A 19,777-nucleotide genomic window follows, 5' to 3' on the forward strand; every position below is an offset into this window, starting at 1 on the left:
TCTATTAAACTCCACAACGAATACACCCCCCTTAATTAGCGAATTCGACAAAGCTAGCTTGAGAAAACAAAATTTATTAGTAATAAACTTAATTTATCTTATTTGTTATAAGAAAATAATTAGGTTTTTTTTTTGTTAGAACAATAATTTAGATTTTAACAAGAAAAACAAATATCTAAATTTAAATCTATATTCAAAAGCCTCGATTAAACTAGTCTCGATTACAATGCAAATTAAGAGTAGTCGACTTTCCCCAGCCTTCAAGTGGGGGGGAAGGCTAAGTATATGCAAACATCTACTTGAATATCACAGGATCCACTTGACAAACATTAAGCAACAAATGACCAACTCACCATCCAAAAAGGTCCCATTTTATATGATTTATATTTCAATTACAATGATAAGTTCATTCAAGCCACGCATTCATCAACAGAAACTTGAAACTACCATAGAAAAACTACATGAAAGTTGTAATAACACAAAAAGAGAAACCCTGATTAGGGTTCACCAACAATTGATACGACCCCCACATCCACGAACGCAAAACGGACTTACCCCACTCAGTCATCACGCTTAGACTCCAACTCCAGAAGTATCTTTTTTCTTGGACCCTGAAACGTTGATAGCAGAACTTGAGATGAGCAGACAAACTCTAGGGACAAAACATCTCAGAATGCAAAATGGCAGCATAACAAAACAGTATGTAGTGAACATAGCATCTCATGTAATGACCCCAACAGATATTTTCTCACGCATAGGTAGTCAACGTCGACCGAAGAAAGAAGGATCAGAAAACGTATATGATGGTGGCCCTACCCTCCTTTTGAAATGAGTTACTATACCGTCAAATACCTATGGCTTCTAAACTCTAGATTTACAAAGTCATTTAGCTTTTTCTTTCCTTCTAGTTAACTAAACCTTACATAGTTGCAATTCTTACTTCAGCAATGAAGTTTAGACAGATCATGTTATATCATTGTTATGAAAAAAGAACCCAGCAGTGAAGGAATCCTCCTCTGATTCTATCTCATTGATATAGTTATGGCAGCAATATGAAATAATATCTGAAACACACAGAGGGGTGGAAATAAGGAAGTGCGAAGCAATAAGAAAAGCTTAATAGGAAATAATCACCATTGGAATTCCCATAGCTTTAAGATCTTCATCACTCATGTGTACTAGCGCCGCCATATCAACCTGTGAAAATCAAAGCACAATAGCTATCTGAACAAACAAAAAACAGAACCGATAATTACAAAGAAACAGAAATTAAATAATCATACTTCTTCAGCCTGAAAGGTAATCGAATATTTATCAAGACCCAGCGACTGCAGGAAACTTTCCACAGAATCGACCTGCATATAAATAAATAATCGTACTTCTTCAGCCTTGAACAATAATATTCATGTCAAGTTACTAGAAGACGCTATGTGACATACAATCCCTCACACCCTCAGACAGTCAAACGGATAAGATGGTAGTTTTTTACCTTCTGCTGAACCTTTTTCTTTGATACAGAGCTAGAAACCTTGGCTTCTGAGGCAGGGGCTTGCGCTACAACACTCTTCCTGGGTGGTCTACTGGTTTCGGTTGCAGGCTTTGGCCGCACTGCTGGAGGCTTGTACTCAACAGGACGAGAATAGAGTGCACCAGAGAGCTTCTCACGTAAATCCCTTCCACCTCCAGGTCCCCGCCCACTTTGTGAAGCTTGCTCGATACTCTTTCTTTGGAGCTTCAGGCGAAGATCTCTGACACCAACCTTTCGACCTTTACAGGTCATAGATAAAACCACAGCAATATCAGCCAAATCATGACAACACTACAAATATTAACGGGGCTTCAATTAGAATAAGACTCTATACCTGAGACTTGGGGTTCGCTGCCCTCGAAAAGGTCATGTTCCCATTTGTCATCGTCTTCTCTTTGTCTGCATGAAATAATTGAATTTGCTAAATAAAGGGCCTCATTTGCTCCAGGAAAGGAAAAACAGTGATCTTCTAGATACTTCTTCCACAAGAAAAAATGCCCTGCTTCATTCCAATTAAACAGACATTTCACACTTAATCTTACAACATATTATCATGGGCTCTCTACATGCTACCAAATTCACCAATAGATCTGCAGCCTCAAATGTCCTCTACAAGAAAGTGACAATTATATCCAAAAACACCAACCTCAACTCTTAATTTACCAAGAAAACAAGGAAGTTTGGCATCTGAACTTATTAAAATCTACAAACAATTTTTTACACACAAACCCATCAACCTCCCCTAAATTAGTACATAGCATTTTCCAGAACCTAAAGATTCGGCCATTCATAGCCACAAATCATGACGCTTCATACTGCTTCCAATTAAAACTAAAACAGTTGCCCTACCACTGCAACAAACGAGACTTAAATCTGCTCACCACGCAAAACTCAAAAATTCCCCCCGGATACATAAAGGAACGGTAATAAAACCTAACTCGGACGAACTTAGAGGGAGAGTAAGTGGAAGTTAACCTCTTGCCGGAGATAGTTCTGCGGCGGCCGGGACCGGCGGCGGAATTTCCTTCAAGGCGATCCTTGACCGACCTATTAGCTTGAGCCTCAATTTGATCAGCGTACATTGTGTACTAAAATCGCCAAAAAATTTCCAGCTCAAAAACCCTAAGTCCCAACCCAAAATCCCGAATTGGCAAATCAAAAGGGAGAAGGGGGGAAAAAATGTTGCTGCGTGGTTGTGAGAGAAGGAGCGAATGCAATTTTAGGGAAAATGCAGAAAACCCGATACGCCAGCCCTTTTCGGAGTTTTATGGAGTATATGTATATATATATATTTATTGTATTTATTTACAAAATTCTCCAATAAAATATAATGAGCTGATTAAGATTCCATAATATGGAATAAGCATCTTGAATATGAGATATATATTGGTAAAAATTGAATGTGAAATATTAATATCTGTATATTTTTCGAGTAAACAATACAATGAATATTAGTATTTTCTAAAAAAAATATTGAATATTAGTACGGATGTTTTTTTCCCCCTTTGATTGAATATTAGAACGGATTTTATAAGGTGGGTATAATATAAAATACTCTATCTGTCTCATTGATAATGATTTATATTATTGTTCGAAACGAAACTAAGAATATTAATAATGAAAAGATAAAAATTATAGAAAATGATGAGTTCATAATTTTTTTATGAGAGAATTTAATTTTTTTTTCTAAAAAATATTATTTTTAATGGAACAAATAGAAAAGGAAAGTAAATTTTTATCAATACGACGGAATGAGTACTATTTTAAGGTAAATAGTTAATTGCAAGAGGGATTTTCTTTTCTTTTTTGTGAATTGGTAGCAAGTAAAAAAGGTTAGTTGGCAATAACTCATGCGTACGGTCTAGTACTCTTATTCCAAAGTTCACACCTTGATCTAATTCTTTGCTGCTCAAATTTTAAATACCTATTTATTTTTAATTTAAATGTCGTATGATAGTGGATTTAAATTCAAAACTTTAAAAATTTAAAATTAATCATTTTATTATTAGACCAACTCATTACCTTTTCACCACTTAATTACGTTACTATTAGTCATTGTGAAACTGGAATGCTTTGGTTTATATTGTAAAGGGGTCATGGTAAAAAAATACACGAATTTAAAAAAAAATTATAATTTTTACGTGAACTTTCAATTAAGTCAAAATATACATAAATTTATATTTTAGTTGCAATTTTCACTTAAATTTGACTTCCAACCAATTTAGAGCTTAGTTGACCGTCGAAATTAAGTCAAATATATTAATTTTTGTCTTCTTAGACCTTAGAGCTTCTAAATACTCCTCATCATCAGAAGTTAGACCAACATCAGGTGAACTTTTGGCTGCCAACTAAGCTCTAATTTCGTCGGAAGTCGAACTCAGGTGAAAATTGCAACCAAAATATAAATTCATGTATTTTTTTACTTAAGTACATATGAAATTGCATTTTTTAAAAAAAATTATGTATTTTTTTGCCATAACTCCTATTGTAAATTGTTACCTAAGTTTGTATATTTCTTCCATTTTCTTTTTTCTGAAAGAGTAGTTTCTAGGGGTGAGCATTCGGGCGGGTTGGGTTGAAACCGAACCGAAATACCCAACCCGAAACCCAAACCGCCTAAAAAATTTCGAACCAAACCAAACCGTTTGACTGGTCAAAACCGAACCATAAATTTTCGGTTCGGTTTGGCCAAAACCGTTTTTTTTTTTTTTTAAAAAAAAGTTATAAGCAAAAATTAAAGTATTATGAATATGCAAAAATTACCACGTCTAGATAAATCCATTTACTTCTACAATTAAGAGTTTGTAAAAATTAAAGAACAAGCACATAATAAAAATCTTATGTACTTTTGAATTTAATGTAAAGTGTAAAATTCTAAATTTAATTTTTAAATATTTATTAATTAATTATTTAAAAATAAATATTTATTAATTATATTTAAATCGGGCGGGTTCGGTTTATAAACCAAATCGTTTTTCTCAAACCGAACCCGAACCGTTTTCTGGCGGTTTGAAATTTTTCAAACCAAACCGAACCGTTTTCTCTACATAAACCGAACCAAACCGCCCGGTTTGGCGGTTCCGGTTTGGTTTTGCTCAGCCCTAGTAGTTTCTGATGTTTGTGATAAATGGATAATAAATACTCTTACATTTGGGAATTCAAAGAATGCAATTGAAACAATTTAATGCATTTTGCATTAAAAGTTGATACTGCCTATTCAGATTCCGGTTTCATTTTCATCGCTCGGATTTTTGTCTTATTTTCAATTGTATAAGAAGTATTTAAATTTCGAGTGAAAAACAAGGCAAATGTCACATGCATTATTCTAAAATCATTATGTTACTATACACCTATTTATAGCACAATCTGTTCAAATTGGGGAAAAACACTAGAAAATAAAAGAGATTTTAAGCCCAATTTATGCTGAGAAGAGTCCAAAGAAAGGATTTGTCAATGCATTATGCAACTCTGCAGCAGCAGACTTCAACAAGCTTCTGTCAACTCTTTCTCTAGGTAGAAACAGAAAGTTGCCTCCCTCAACTCTCTCAAACCCACAGAGCTCAAGAAACTTCACACCTTCCTCGAATCTGCCGACTCTGTCCTGTTGAATGTCCGGGAAACACAAATCAACGACGTGGGAACTGTTGTCCCTTCTGAAGAGAGGGAAAGGGAAGCATCTCTCATCAAGGGAAAGAGCGTGTTACCTGGAATACAGGATTGCTGATGCGGATCTTTCTGAACTTCCCCTCGTTGGGATCCTTAAAGACGTTTTTAACATAGATCAAGAGAGTTTGAAAAGCTCTTGTGGCTCGGGTATTGTCATCCTAACACATCAGATGCCAATGATGTCACAACAGATACTGGAACAATTCTTTATTGGAAAAGAAAAAACAAGAAATAATGGATATATGGTAAGATTCGAGCTTTTTCTATATTAGGAGAGACTATTACTTCAGACATTTGAAAAAATGAAATAGTTCATATGGGTTGAGATCAGCTACCTTGTTTTGATGTTTGAGATTTCTTAAACATTCTCTCATGTGCTCTCTTGCTGAAGCAGGCGTTTCAGGCAAAACAGCAGGATCGACTGGCTCTGGGTTCTGCACTAGAAATAAATATGTAAGGAGCCACGAGTCCTGCTAAGTAGTAACGAAGGGAGAGTGACGAATTTTGAGGATTTCATACATTTGTTTCTTGTGGCAATCCAGTATTCACAGGTGCAGGAACTTCCCTAGGCAATCCAAGCATCCCGCGTCTTTCTAACTACCATATGAAAGAAAATATGGTATAAGAAATTAGAACGTTCAAAAAGGTAGGAAATGCATAATTTCATAATCTCAGAGGTCAGCCATTTTGTCAGATGACTGATGCAAAGAACACAGAAGTGTTAAGTGAAAATCACAAAGCAAAATCACCACACAATTTAGTACAGTGAGGAGTAGAATTTCTGTGCTAGTGTTCAACATCCCTTTACTTTTTGCCCTTATATTTCTAGCTTCGACAGTATTCAATTATAATGCAACAAACTAGCAGAAGCGAGACATTATTAATTGCAGGGAGCCTGGCATGCAATGATTCAGGTGTACCTTATCCTGCTGCAGTTTCTGACGAATTCTTTCCCGTGCTCTTTTCTCTTCCTCTTTATCTGCTTTCTGTTGTGCTATAAATCTGAAACCGAGTCCAAGAAAATGAAAGAAATATGATAAGCACCAACAGCACAAAAGACAAACGACTAAAGACTGAACGTTTAACAAAATGCAAACCTTTTCCTTTCACTTTCTTCCGCCATCCGTTTAGCCTCTAACAGTTCTTTCCCCATTCGAATTCTTCCCTGCATGTAGCAAAAGTATCTGATGAAAGAATGACAAATAGATTATCTGAACCTGCAAGTCTATACTGGTGATCAGACACGCCAAACATTATAAACTGGCTAAGAATTAAGAAATATGCTAGCAAATTGAACTCAGAGAACATAAGCTAAAAATCAGGACTTCAACTGAAGCAACACGGCATACAATATAGTGCAGATATTACTCAAGAAACACATGAATAAGAACAAATGCAGTATTTATGAGTTCCTTCTATTTTATTGCCTATCTTCCTAGGCATTTCAACAACCGATAAAGGACTCTTGGACCAACAACTTATAATGTTCCAGTACAACATTGAAGGTGACATAAACTAGTCAATGTGCAAGTGCTAAAATTTAGCACCGATGTAAGATATAAAGATAAGTAGTTTGTAGTACCGTCTCCCTTTCTCTATCTAGTTTCTTCTCTTGCTCTGCTCTCCTTTTACGTGCTTGACCCCTAAATTTAGATGGATTCAGAAGATGTGAGATATCAGAAAAGGAAAAACCAATCTTCAAGTAAGAATGTATATATATAATAGTTTTATCAATTTAGATTTGAGCGCATAAAACGAACCTCAGCTCCTGTGCTCTCAACTTAACTTGTTCCGAAATCTGAATGGGGCAAGATGCTTCAATGTTTATGTCTTCGAGAAGCTCAGGTTCCTTGTAATATAAGAAGAAAGAGATGTGAAAATTGAAATGATGCGATAGTGCGCAACATGAAGCGCAGTTCTATAGCAGACAGATTACAGGAATATGTAAAACCACAAGAAGGCAAACTAATCAAGCTCATACAACAACGAACAAAGTCGGCAAAGAAATCTACCACTGAAGGTTCACTTGTAGCATCATCCCCATGATCAACAAGCCAATTAATAGCATCCTCGATACTCGAATTACCTGCAGAAGTTTGAGAGTTACTTTATGATTCAATCATATCCATCCTTCACAAAGAAAATGATAAGTCTGTTAAGAAAGATTCAACATATACGCTTCCATTGATATATTTAGGGTCTCGGTGAAACTGAAAACAAATATACCAGAAGAAGAAAGTGCCTTTGCGGCCAGTTTCTTGGAGAATCCCATTGCTTCGAGTTCGCCCAGCATTCTCTCATCTACTTCCATTTCTAATATACAGAACTACTCCCAAAAACCAAGAAATAAATAAACAACAAATTTTCCATAAACAAAAATGACAACTAACACACAATCAACGCATTGCAAACACACACACACACACACACACACACACACACACAGAGAGATAGAGAGAGATTACTTTTTCCGAATTGCAAGCTCGAGGAAACAATTTTCCGCAGCTCAAAAAAATAGGCGGCAATGGATGGTTTGTGAATAAGGTTTCTGAGAAGTGGCGAATGTTGGAGAAGAGAAGAGTCCGCCATTGGAAGCATTGAGATTCCGATTCCTTGCCCTTAATTCCTAACCCAATTCAACTGCTTTCAGCTTCTTGATTTCTCCGGTCTCTATATTTTTAATTCGAAAATTTGAATTCTTTGCTTTTTATACTTACTTTTGTGAGAGTAACGTGATGCAATAAATCTAAAAATTTTATGATAAAATTGTAGAAGAAGACAAAGATAAATCATTGATTTTATTTTCGCAATTATAATTCTAACCTTAATGATCTTAAAAATTAAAAATTAGTAGCCTTGATATATTAGATTTTTACGTGGAATCACTGTCCCATTTTTGAGTTAGACTTGGGTGCGGGCGCCCGCATGCCATGCGGACCCGCGCCCCAACCCTGACCCAGATCCGCGCCCATTTAATTCGTCGACGCCCTAAATTATTACATTTGCTTATAGTAAATGTTACTTTTAATAAGCATAACATATACATTTATTCACACAAATATATACTTTTGTAAATATAAGTATTTTTCTTCATTTAATATAAAGTATTATATTTTTAAACCCTAAATCCTATAAATTAAATCCTAAACCTTGTAAACTAAACCCTAAAACCTGAACACTAAACCCTAATAGGAGTATTTACTTTTAATAAGCATAGATATACATTTTGTCGCACAAATGTATACTTATGGAAATATAAATATTTACCTTCATTCAATATAAAACATTATACATATCAATAATTACTTTTTCTTAAGATAATAATTATTTGATCAAATAATAATATTATTATTTATATAATATTATTTTTATTTTTTAGCAATAAATAATTATAAATTAATAAAAATTATGGGAAATAAGTTTCCGTCCATCACTAGTTGAATTCGTTGGTAAGTTTTATTAAGATTAAAGTAGTCAGAAAAATTCTCAAAAAAAAAAAAAGTAGTCTGAAAAAACTCTTTTATAGACAGTTCGAGAATCAATTGGAAGTTGTAAGCCAGAGTAGCTCTTACTAAAGCAAAAAAAACTCTCACAAAAATCCAGAAACCAAACTGAAATTCGTGGCGTTTCTCTCAGTAGAAGTCGAAGATGGAAAGAGGAGAGATGATGATAGAGGTGGTGTGCCCGTCCCTATCCAAAGCAATCCAAATAGTTGCAGTAGATGACCAGAAAGTAGACCTCGGCTCCATAGCCCGGCCATTAGGGCTCGACCCGAATACCCTCAAGCTCAACGGCTACTTCATCGCTAGAGGGCCCCATCACATCGCTTCTTCCCTCACCTGGAAATCTATTATTGCCTTCTTCTCCGCCCGTCGCCTGCCCACCGGCGCCGCCGCTTCCGCCGCTCTCCTTGTCGACGGCAAGATTGCCTCCAAAAGTATACCTCTCTCTCTCCTTCGTGTTCATGTAGTAGGGACACAAGATGGAAACTTTTTCTTTTTTAGAGTTAATGAGGGAAACTCAAGTAAAATTTTCGAGGTATAGATTCTTGATAGATTAATTTTGATGTAATTGCACTTAAAGTTAAATATATGCATTTTCATCAAATTTTAATTTTATACATGAAAACATAAAAAAATAATAAAAATTAATTACTTTATTTTTTCACACGAGTATTAATTTTTGGCAAATCTATGCTATCTCACCCACGGAGGTGACAAGGTAATGTCATCATAAGTTCATAACTAGTTAAAATAGCATAGATATCCAGTTATATAAAGATATTTCGACTATTCACATCAACATTAATTTAAGGCAATTAATAACCTGTGAGTTCAGAATAATTAAAATTTTATGTATTTGAAGGTAAAAAATTTAATTTATATGTAAAATCAAATTTATTTTGTTAGATCCATTAATTTATGTGAATTTTTTTATTAGGATGGCCTTGTATAAATTGTGCTATTTATACTGATGCTTATTAGTAACTAAGGAAGTGATGGTATTTTGTTCCTTTTACTGCACTCACAATTACAAATGTTTAGGATCCCACGACGTAGCAAATGTGACCGGAGAAATAGGGTGCTTTAGAGATAGTAAAAGGCCACAGCACGACCACTGCAGTCGCATTCCAGGTAATCTCCACAAATTGATGCTCATGTCGTGTTTCAGTCTCGTATTTCAGTTTGTGACAAGGATTTTTTTGAACATAGTAGGTTTGCACAAAGCTAGTTGGTTGTGTCTGAAGAGAAAGTGTTGGTTAGAAGACGAAGGTCGTGTGAAGAGAGCAAGATTGGATGAAGGCCGGTTTTCCTGCAGTATTATCAGCAAAAACTTGAAACGAATGAGAATTGATGAGATCGTTGCTGCTATGCCTTTGAAGAAACTAAGATAAGTAGAACCTCACACATCTTCCTCACTGTAAAAATGCCTATTGTTTGGTTCTGCTGTAAACTGATGTGTTTGTGTGTGTGTGAGAGAGAGAGAGAGTGCGTGTTATGAAACTATCAGCTTTTCATATGTGACAAAAAATCTGTGGTGCTGGAATACGAATAAATCAAGGATACAAAACTGATCACTAACTGAATTTAGATAAATGTATGAAGTTCAAACCTATCTAGTCCCTCTCTTCATGATACATAATCATACATGGGAGATTGCTTGCTGCTGTCATTGAAAATAGAACTGCCATGCGGCAGCTACACCGGCTACCAACGCAACTTTTGCTATCAGCTTATACTTCGTGGAGGACCTCCCCGGCTCTGATGATGGTTTCGGAGGCTCCCACGGCTTCCCTCGCAACTTAGCAGAGAGTTTAGATATCATCAGCGTTAACGGGCCTGCCTTCCTTGCACCTGCAAGGACAATAGCTCAAGCATGTCGGAAGTGTGCTAAAATGCCAAGAGACTCGAGCAGCAACATATAAGAATAGAACAACATAAGTAGAAGGAAGAATAGAGAACAGCAGAAGTAGACTGTGTCAATGTTGAAGGAAGTAACATGTAATAATTATCCTATGAATTCAAGGGGGTGTTTATTTTGCATGATTAAGTATTTTTTATCTTCAAGACTTGGATTTCTCCAATCTCACCCTTTCAATGGTATATGAATCAAACAAAAATTATCAAAGGCTTTGGGATATCCCAAAGTTCCAATTCAACATAGTAGACAAAGGATTAGCCTTATTATTTTTATAGTGAACTGCATTTTGATCAGGATAACTTTTCACCGTTATTCAATATTACTAGGAGCCTAATTTTTCGAAAAATCTAAACTTAGAAAGGTGACTAGTTACTTGAACAGATCCAGAAGGTGAGTGCACCATTACCTTTTCCGCTGAGAAGCCTTTCTTCCTCGCCCACGCGCCTTCTTAGTGCATTCAGAAGTGATCCAAAGTATAAGGCGAAAACCGTGCATGTAATTGTTATCACATTGTAAGGCATGCTAAAATCTGGAGTTGTCAAAGGCACGAGGAGTACTTCTGTGTACGAGAAGACAGGGACTTCTTCCTAAGAGAAGAAGAAATAAATTATAATAGTGAATCGAAACTAAGTAGAAACACCCTGAATGCATCTAATTGTTTGTATCAGTACCTGTAACTTGGACAATATAGGTACTTGTTTTAAGGAATTATCATGAAAACTCATGTTTGCTACGAAATCAGCAAAGTGTATCACTGCTGATGGAATGTCGAAGCCTTGATTTGCATCTGGAGGATATTCATCGATATGAAGAAACCCCTGTTGGAACAGCAACAAGAATCAAACACTGGAAAAACAAAACTGAAAAAGAGTATCACCAGAGAGAGAGAGCTAAATAAACCCAAATTAAGAAATTAATAGTGGAAATGAGTTTTCACACTTCCAAGGTTCGAAAATAATGAGCCAACACAATTATCTTTGCAATTAGAATTAATTCAAGAGATTGATTGCATTAGAAACTAGTATGAGCATAAAACAAAGAACGGCAAATAGAAGGCACTGCTGCTCCATCCTTCAATGTCTTCAAAAAATTAGATCTCATGCACAAAAAAAGGTAATCTTTACATACAAAATGATTTCTTTAAACTGAGTAGTTAAACTTATATACCTTATCAAACTCCAAAGTCAATGCCGCTGTATTAACACTACAGGGTAATCTCAAGATCATTTCCATCACTCCAGTGGACACCTTGTCTTCAGAAGGCGAAACGAGTATTTTCTCTATGTTTCCCATAGAAGATTGAGGTTCTCCATCTAAAAACAATTTCAACGTATGATAGTAGACCTTGACGTACCAAGGTACCATTTGGAAAACTCCCACTCTGAGCCAGCATTCATTCTCACTATAACCACCAGTTTTTTCTACATTGTTGCTCCTAGTAGATTTCATTGAGATAGCGATAGCTCCCCTTTCGTTCCCACTTCCTAATAAAAACCGGCTAGCCTGTAAGGGTGCCTGCAGACATGACCAGGCTACAGGCACCTTCCAGTTCAATCCCAAATCAAATGGTTTGAGATCATTGGAATCCTCAACTGAGAACTCGTAAAGGATAGAGCCCGCTTTCTGCAAGTTCCCGGATTCTCTTATAACCCTATTTGGAGGCAGTGATAATTCAAATAGAGGAGGGCCCTCCTCACCAACAGAAACAGCATTCTCCGATGCCTCACTATCTACCCTTAATTTATCCCCCTCAGATATTAAATTCTGCTCAAATTGCACATACACATTACTAGAACTAGAAAGAGAGCATTTTCCGCTAACTGACCTGCCAAATAACGAGCTCAAGGACCAACTTGGCTGCAATGTTTTTCCAGAAAAGGTGTCTGGTCGAAGAACAACTGTAAGGGTTTGTTCAAGCACTATTCCAATACTCATCTCAGATGCATCAAATTCATCAGATTTCAAATGGAGCCTCTGGGAATGATAATACCCCCGGTATATTGAAGGCCGGTCCATCAACGAAGAAAGCCCAGCTTTGTCTCTGCAGGGAAGCAACTTCAACCACGGTGTGAGATTCTCTGTGCAAACAGCTTCACGAGGCAATGTGCCATACCGTAATTTGCCTGAAGCCGATCCAAAACTCCACTGAGGTGCAGAGTAGCTAGTCGAATGCTCCAAGAAATTGATTGAGGCACAGAAGAGCCCCGAGAGAGCATGCGTTAGATTCTTCCAGGAATCATCAACTTGATCTTGAGGAACATCAAACTCAGCCCATAGTTCTACACCAGGAGGCTTTGCATTGCTGCTCGAAATCGGGTCAAATCCTCCCCATCTTTCGTAATTCCAACGCCCTTGCGTGAAGGACAGCTCCATCTCTCGAACTTGGAATTTATGAACCTGTTTGTGCAAAAGAATACATCAAACTTCTGCGCTTTTTTTATTCACAACTGATAAAATGGCCAGATTTCGCCAGTTCAAACGATTCAGTGCATCTATGTCTAAGTTTAAGCATTAATGAAACCAAATAATCCAAGACTCCAACACGCACAAAACAAACTCAACTAGGGATAGGTATGACATGATAAACGAACCAACAACACAAACAATTGTCCAGATATTGAATCTAATGCTGAATTAGAAAAAATAGCCTTAACCTAACATTTTTACCAGCTGGTAAATAGATTTAGGGAAGATGTGATGGTGGCGGCCATATCTTTGAGACGGCGGCGCACTGCTTCGGAAGTGGAAATGAGCTAAAACTTTTCGATCGGGAAGCGGCCTCAGCAGCAACGCCTCCGTGAACTCTTCATTCAGTTCTTCTACTTTAATCGATTCAGTGGCCGAAAACAATGCAAGAAACAGCAACAAGCACAATTTCAAAAGCCTCATAATTTGATCCGCGACTCATCAAACTGTTACCGTATAATAAGAATCAATAGATTGTTAATTTGAATGAGGAAGGTATGGTGACAGAGCACTTTCCGCCATGGGAGCTTCGATCATAGCTCGACGAAATTCTCTTTTAACCCGATTTCAAATTGGGAGATCCGGATCTATAGACCCGGTTTATTGCTTGGGCCGGATCCAACCAAATTGGGTTAAGCTTTTTGGGCTTTGATGGTTGTCAAATCCAGCTTATCATGGGCTCGCATCTCTCTAAAGTACTTTTAATTTTTAATTATAATGATATTTACGATAATCAGAAATCTATATAGTCCATATCCATAATATAAAATAGGAATTATTTTACCTCCAAATTTTATCACTCCTTTTAATTTTCCCCACCAAATTTTCTATTTTTTTTTTTGTATTGAATTCTTTTCAAAAAAAAAATCATTAACTTTGAAGCATGAAAACATATTCAATATCAATCTTAAATTAAAGATTACGAAAAGATTTTTAATTCAATGTAAAAATGAAAACGAATAAGTTGATTGTTTAAAGTGTCAACATGATTATTTAATAAGTAGATGTCATTTTTATTCTCTCTAATTCATACTCGATCTTTTTCATACTCGATCTTTTGAAAACGAATAATTTTTTTGAGGCTTCTGAAAACGAATAATTTTTATTCTCTCTTATTCATACTCGATCTTTTTCATTTTGTTTTTGTTTGTTGGTGAAAAAATAAGTAGATGTCATTTTTTTTCCTTTCAAAAAATTTACATGATTATTTAATTATAATTATTTTAAATTTACATATTTTTAAATTATAGTAGTTTTAATGTAATTAAGGAGAAGAAAATTTGTATTAATTTAATATGAATTTGTAAATAAAAAATTAATTATATATCTAAAAATTAGAATTTAAAATATTATATATATTTATTTAATTATGTCTACGGATTATTTACTTATTTATTTATATAAATATATTTGTTGTTATGTTTCTTTTCTATATTATTCTTGCTTTTCTGATTTTTTAATTAATTTTGGGCTACTTAAATATGAACTTTTAATAATAATATAATTTGAACTTTTAAGAGCCCAAAATTGTAATTCAATAACAACTATTAATTTTGTTATATTGGTAGTTTATTGTTATTTGCTCAAAATGAGATTAATTTAAATAATTTACTTTACAATTTATAAATAAATTATTATTATTATTATACAATACTTATTAAATTTAATATTATGCTCATTAAGTAAATATAATATTTATACACTATTTTAAATAAAATATTAATGTTTAAATTATATAATATTTTTGTTACCAATTAATCTAACACATAAATATGACATTTTAACATTTTATATAATTTTTTTTTACATAATCTAACTCATGTATGCAAAAAACTGCATATATATAGATAAACGTTATCATACTTTTTAATTATTATTGTAAGTTTTGAAATGACACAACTCACATGACAAATTGACAATTACAAACCATTTGTGTTGATGAAAATGCCTACGTGGGATATATATAGATAGGGATGTTTTCGTAAAAGTTATACTGTCTCCGTTCTATAAAAGACGGTACAAATTTTAAAAAATTATATAAAATATATTATGAGTGAAAAAAGGATTTCACATTATTAAAATAATAAATAGGATAATTATTATTATAAATAGGTAGGTTGAATTTTAAATTTTATTAAAAAGACGAAAAGATAAAAATCAAAAAACTCATTGAAAACACAAAAATGCTAACAAATGAGCCTGACCTCATCAAACCTTTTCTGAAGAAAATCCAGAAGAAAAAATATCACCAAAGAAAAAAGAGTACCAATTTATAACAAACAAAAGCAGAAAAACAAGAGCCAAAAAACGAACAAGAAACCGAAAGAACAACCCAACCAAAACAGATAAACACTCCAACGGAGCCCAACCAAACTCGAACACGCCAGGACCAAGTATACTAGGAAGTCGGGAACCTCCATCCACTCCAAAAACAACCCGTCAAAGCTCATGTTCGAGAAAAGGCCATGGACACCCAATCAAGCACCACGTGTTCGAAGATCAAACAGCTCCGGCCAACAATCCGTCAAAGCTCCTATAAATGAGGTAGGCATATTTTTATTAGACGAACGAAAAATGAAAGTTATGCATGTTTTTATGGGATATAGGGAGTATTTTATAGTAAAATATAAAAACATTAGTCAACGTGTAAAGTAACTGTATTTGCCCTAAAATCAATTACACGTAGAAAAATAGAATTTTCATCTATTATGAGATTCACATCTCAAGTGATGTTTCATCTATCAAAGTGATGTATTCGCCATAAATTTTAATGATTAAATAGCTGAAGATGCATGGTTCTCACATCTCAATTGAAACAATAGTTATCTTGAACCTCCTTCTATAATATATATATCTATATATAATATAAAATATCAGTACAACGGTAATTTTTTACCGCCAAATTTTCTCTCTCTCATTTTCACTAAATTTAACCAATTTCTCTCACTTCTAACCAACTACCCGTCGCTCACTTTCTCTCTCTCTCTCTCTCTCTCCCTCTATTTTTCTTTTTCTTTGCAAGTTTTCAATTTTTGTTTTCTTTTCTTTAATTTTTTTTACATTTAGAATTTTTGTTTTTCCAAAAATTTATACATTTAAATTAATTAAAAAATTTAATACGCATACCAAATTATATATCATGAAATGAGCTTTAATTTAATTTAATTTATAATACTATATAAAAAAAACTTTAAACTAAAAAGAAGATATTCAAATTAATTTTTTTAAAATTAATCTCTTTCTCTCTCTTATTTTATAAATGAAGTTAGTTTTTCATCTTTTTTGTTATTTGCATAAAATATTTTATGAAATCATGAAAATTACATACATTTTATTATGCAAGACTGCAATTGTTTTTATTACTCTTTTATTTCAAGTTTTTATTTATTTTTTCACTATATCGACGTTTTAAACTTGCATGAGTTTTTCATAATTTCTTTTTGCGTTATACTTATAGGGTTTTTTTTTATTGTTATTAGTGTAGAGAGATAAGGACCATAGTGCATTTAATTATTTTCATATGTTTTGTCGTATGTTTGGATTGCTTCAATAGATTATTTCGTATTGGTTATATATACAAATATGAAATTTAATGATATACAATTGAATTTTACATGAGTTTTAATTATAGTAATATTTTTTTAAAATCCAACTTGGTGTAGGAGTTTATATTGGTTTATTTTAGAATTCTTTAATCTAATAGAAAAAAAAGATAAATTCATAGATTTGTAATTTATTTTTCCTGTAAAAAAAAGTAGAATTGAACATATGATTTATATTTATTTAACTTAACAATAATGTTTTTGGTACTATATATATTTTTAAATGCATTTACTTTATAAATTCAATACAGTATTCTCACATTCTTACAAAAAAAAATATTTTTCACAATAACCAATCCATATATAAACTAGGCATGTGAATAATTTTTCATATAATTTGTGAATCCCCTACTTTATGAAGAATGTGTATTAAAATATTTTTCATAAAATTTAAGGATATTTTTATTTAAAATTTACCAAGCTCCTTAAATCTTTTAGTCTGAATACCTCTTAATTTCGATGTCCGTCGTGCATCGCACGAATGGGCGTGTACTAGTTAACAATAAAAATATAAATAACTACAAAGTTAGGGATGATGTTAGCATACACCTAAAGTTGGTGGAAACATATGTATTTCAGGTAAACTGCCTTCGCAGGAGTAATATTTTATTAGTTTCGAATCATGAGGTACAAATAATAATTCAAGTGCATAATAACTAAGTTATCCATAAAGTAGATTATTGATATTTGATAGTACCTACTTCAAACATTTAGAACACACACACACACACACAATCTATATTTATACTACTATTTTGTATGTACAACAAAGTGTAAATTAACCTTGTCACCGTGAGATTTTGTCTTTTTTTTTTTTTTTTTTTAACGAAACTCGTGATACTTAGATTGATAGCCCTAATATTTGAGGTGAGGCATCCCTTTAATGTGGGAAAGTAGTTATCGGTGAACAAATGTATGATTGATCTTTTTCATATTTTTTGAGGAGTTGTCATAAATTTTATTTCGTTAGGCACTACTTTTTTCCTTTCCTTTATGAATTTTCGGCAGCGTCATTTTCACTATCTATTTCTGCATCCAAGAATTTACACTTGCATTTATTGTCACAACAAATTCTAACTAATAATGTCACCATACCCGTCATCTCCACAAATTGTATTTGGAAAAGCTAAATATTTAATTATATTCACATTGTAGTGATATAATCAAATCATTTCACTTTCACTTTACCTTTCTTCTCAAATAATTATATTCACATTGTACGTAGTGCCGGTTTCATTTTTTTTTTTAATGAGATAAAGTAGTAAGATTTGCAACAATTGCTCATTAAAGAAGAAAGGGATTTACTCATAAAATTACAAATAATAACGAAATTTAATCCATATGCACTTCAAATAGCAGCTGGGGAATTATCATCCTAATCAAAAGGAATATCTAAATGAATTTAATCAAAGTCAAAATGGGTGACATAGCGACAGACATAACTTTGCATCAATGAGGTCGGTAGCTAAACAATAAATGAGAGGTTACATCGCGTATATAGTTGATACACATACACTTGTTCAAAATATCATACTATATGTTTGAGCATTTGATTATACGACACGTAAATTATATTTAAAAAAAATACTTTCACCATCCATAAAATTACTTCCTACTTTTTTTTGAAACGTCCATAAAATAAAATCAACTTATTTTTAAACTATATCCCACTACTTATAATATTCTAATTATCCTTACTTTTCACTACTCTCAATATTATTTACAACACATTTTCACCACTCTCAATACACTTAACAATTTTGTTTTCTCACTCTCAATACATTCAATAATTTTTTAAAAATTTATGTTATTTCCTCCTAGTCAAGAGTTCTTTCATGAACGGAGGGATTATTAAATTTTGACTTTCCTTGCAATCCTCTTTAATATGATAAACTAGTACGTCCATCCGTGCGATGCACGGTAAAATTGAATTAAACGACATGTTTAAATAAATAAATAAATATAAATATTAAAAAGAAACAAAATATAACAAATGAAAAATATGGTTTAAACTTATAAATGCAATTTTCAATTATGTATAAAGTGTAATGATAATTATAGTTATTAAATTATTTTAAATTATTTGATAATGAATATTAATATTACATATTATTATAGAGAATTTCACATAATGATAATAAATAAATATTTTCATACATAAACATAAACAAAAAGTTGTAAATTTTTAACAAAGAAAAAGAAAATAAAGTATTTTGAAATTTTAATAACCTATTCGTTTTAAATTCATTTTTAATAATTTTTATACCATATTAAAGATCTTCTGCCGAACTTAAATTAAGATGCACATTGAATGTTTTTTCATAAAATAAATTTGACGATGTTTAGAAAAGAATTAAAATTATAAATAAAAAGAGAACAAAATAGTAGTAAAAAACTGATAGGAAAAGGGAGAGAAAAATGGAGAGAGAAAATTCCTCTTTTATATATTATATAGATAAGTAGTTTCCTATTCACAATTGTAAATTGTAAAATGAATAAGTAACTTATCGTGTAATCGAACTTGTTTTAAATGACAATAAAAACAATTTAATTAGTAAAATGTTTTTTCTCCAATTAATGGGTTAAGAGCACTCCCAGCAGAAATCCCAAAATTATACTCATATATTCCTCCCGAAAGCTTCCTTATTTAATTTTAGAATCTCGATTTTATAAATGCATACACCAGATTTCCTATTTTCTACATAAAAACAATAATTATAAGCTTAAAATAAATTTAGGGTGGATGTAAATTTAAGATTGAATTTAGGTAGGTGTAAAAAATTTTGTGAGCCCCATCCAATTTAGGGGATCTGCTGGATGCATTTTTTTATCTCATTTTCAATTGTTTTAGCCTAAATTTAGAGTTAGTGATGCATTTAGGTGATCTGGTGGGAGTGCTCTAAGGATTGGAGTCACCTAGTGTGCATGAATATGAGTGTGTGTAAATAATAATAATAATAATAATAATAATAATAATAATAATAATAATAATAATAATAATAATAATAATAATAATAATAATAATAATAATAATAATAATAATAATTGTGTCTTTAAATTGGTGAGCATTGAACCAAACAGCACCAATCATGGA

General features: G+C 32.9%; 4 protein-coding genes across 7 annotated transcripts; 1 reads left to right on the forward strand and 3 right to left on the reverse strand.

The window, feature by feature from the left end:
* Positions 1-349: 349 nt before the first annotated feature.
* Positions 350-2,816, reverse strand: LOC131023499 (uncharacterized). The gene is made up of 6 exons (XM_057953044.1): positions 2,504-2,816; positions 1,863-1,927; positions 1,490-1,767; positions 1,284-1,355; positions 1,135-1,197; positions 350-611 (listed from the first exon to the last, which is right to left on the reverse strand). The coding sequence occupies exons 1-6, from the start codon at positions 2,608-2,610 to the stop codon at positions 561-563; spliced, it is 636 nt and encodes a 211-aa protein (XP_057809027.1). The 5' UTR covers positions 2,611-2,816; the 3' UTR covers positions 350-560.
* Positions 2,817-4,821: 2,005 nt separating this feature from the next.
* Positions 4,822-7,904, reverse strand: LOC131023507 (uncharacterized). 3 transcript variants are annotated; one of them, XM_057953058.1, is made up of 11 exons: positions 7,660-7,894; positions 7,421-7,520; positions 7,207-7,280; positions 6,955-7,043; positions 6,777-6,837; positions 6,292-6,359; positions 6,115-6,196; positions 5,714-5,791; positions 5,530-5,628; positions 5,233-5,352; positions 4,822-5,129 (listed from the first exon to the last, which is right to left on the reverse strand). In XM_057953058.1, the coding sequence occupies exons 2-11, from the start codon at positions 7,503-7,505 to the stop codon at positions 4,947-4,949; spliced, it is 939 nt and encodes a 312-aa protein (XP_057809041.1). In that variant the 5' UTR covers positions 7,506-7,520; positions 7,660-7,894; the 3' UTR covers positions 4,822-4,946. The 3 variants fall into 3 exon arrangements, with proteins under 3 accessions (XP_057809041.1, XP_057809044.1, XP_057809036.1); XM_057953061.1 differs by lacking the exon at positions 7,660-7,894 and adding an exon at positions 7,587-7,609; XM_057953053.1 differs by lacking the exon at positions 7,421-7,520 and having other exon boundaries at positions 7,660-7,904.
* A 743-nt stretch (positions 7,905-8,647) lies between these two features.
* On the forward strand, positions 8,648-10,307 carry LOC131023531 (uncharacterized). 2 transcript variants are annotated; one of them, XM_057953078.1, is made up of 3 exons: positions 8,648-9,131; positions 9,739-9,828; positions 9,907-10,307. In XM_057953078.1, the coding sequence occupies exons 1-3, from the start codon at positions 8,843-8,845 to the stop codon at positions 10,086-10,088; spliced, it is 561 nt and encodes a 186-aa protein (XP_057809061.1). In that variant the 5' UTR covers positions 8,648-8,842; the 3' UTR covers positions 10,089-10,307. The 2 variants fall into 2 exon arrangements, with proteins under 2 accessions (XP_057809061.1, XP_057809067.1); XM_057953084.1 differs by having other exon boundaries at positions 8,649-9,131; positions 9,910-10,307.
* Positions 10,188-13,650, reverse strand: LOC131023522 (uncharacterized). Its single transcript, XM_057953069.1, has 5 exons — positions 13,283-13,650; positions 11,783-13,012; positions 11,287-11,433; positions 11,022-11,202; positions 10,188-10,548 (listed from the first exon to the last, which is right to left on the reverse strand). Exons 1-5 carry the CDS (start codon positions 13,502-13,504, stop codon positions 10,364-10,366), a joined length of 1,965 nt encoding a protein of 654 aa, XP_057809052.1. The 5' UTR covers positions 13,505-13,650; the 3' UTR covers positions 10,188-10,363.
* Positions 13,651-19,777: the final 6,127 nt, after the last annotated feature.

The sequence above is a fragment of the Salvia miltiorrhiza genome, chromosome 1, assembly GCF_028751815.1.
Source record: "Salvia miltiorrhiza cultivar Shanhuang (shh) chromosome 1, IMPLAD_Smil_shh, whole genome shotgun sequence".
Lineage (NCBI taxonomy): Eukaryota > Viridiplantae > Streptophyta > Magnoliopsida > Lamiales > Lamiaceae > Salvia > Salvia miltiorrhiza.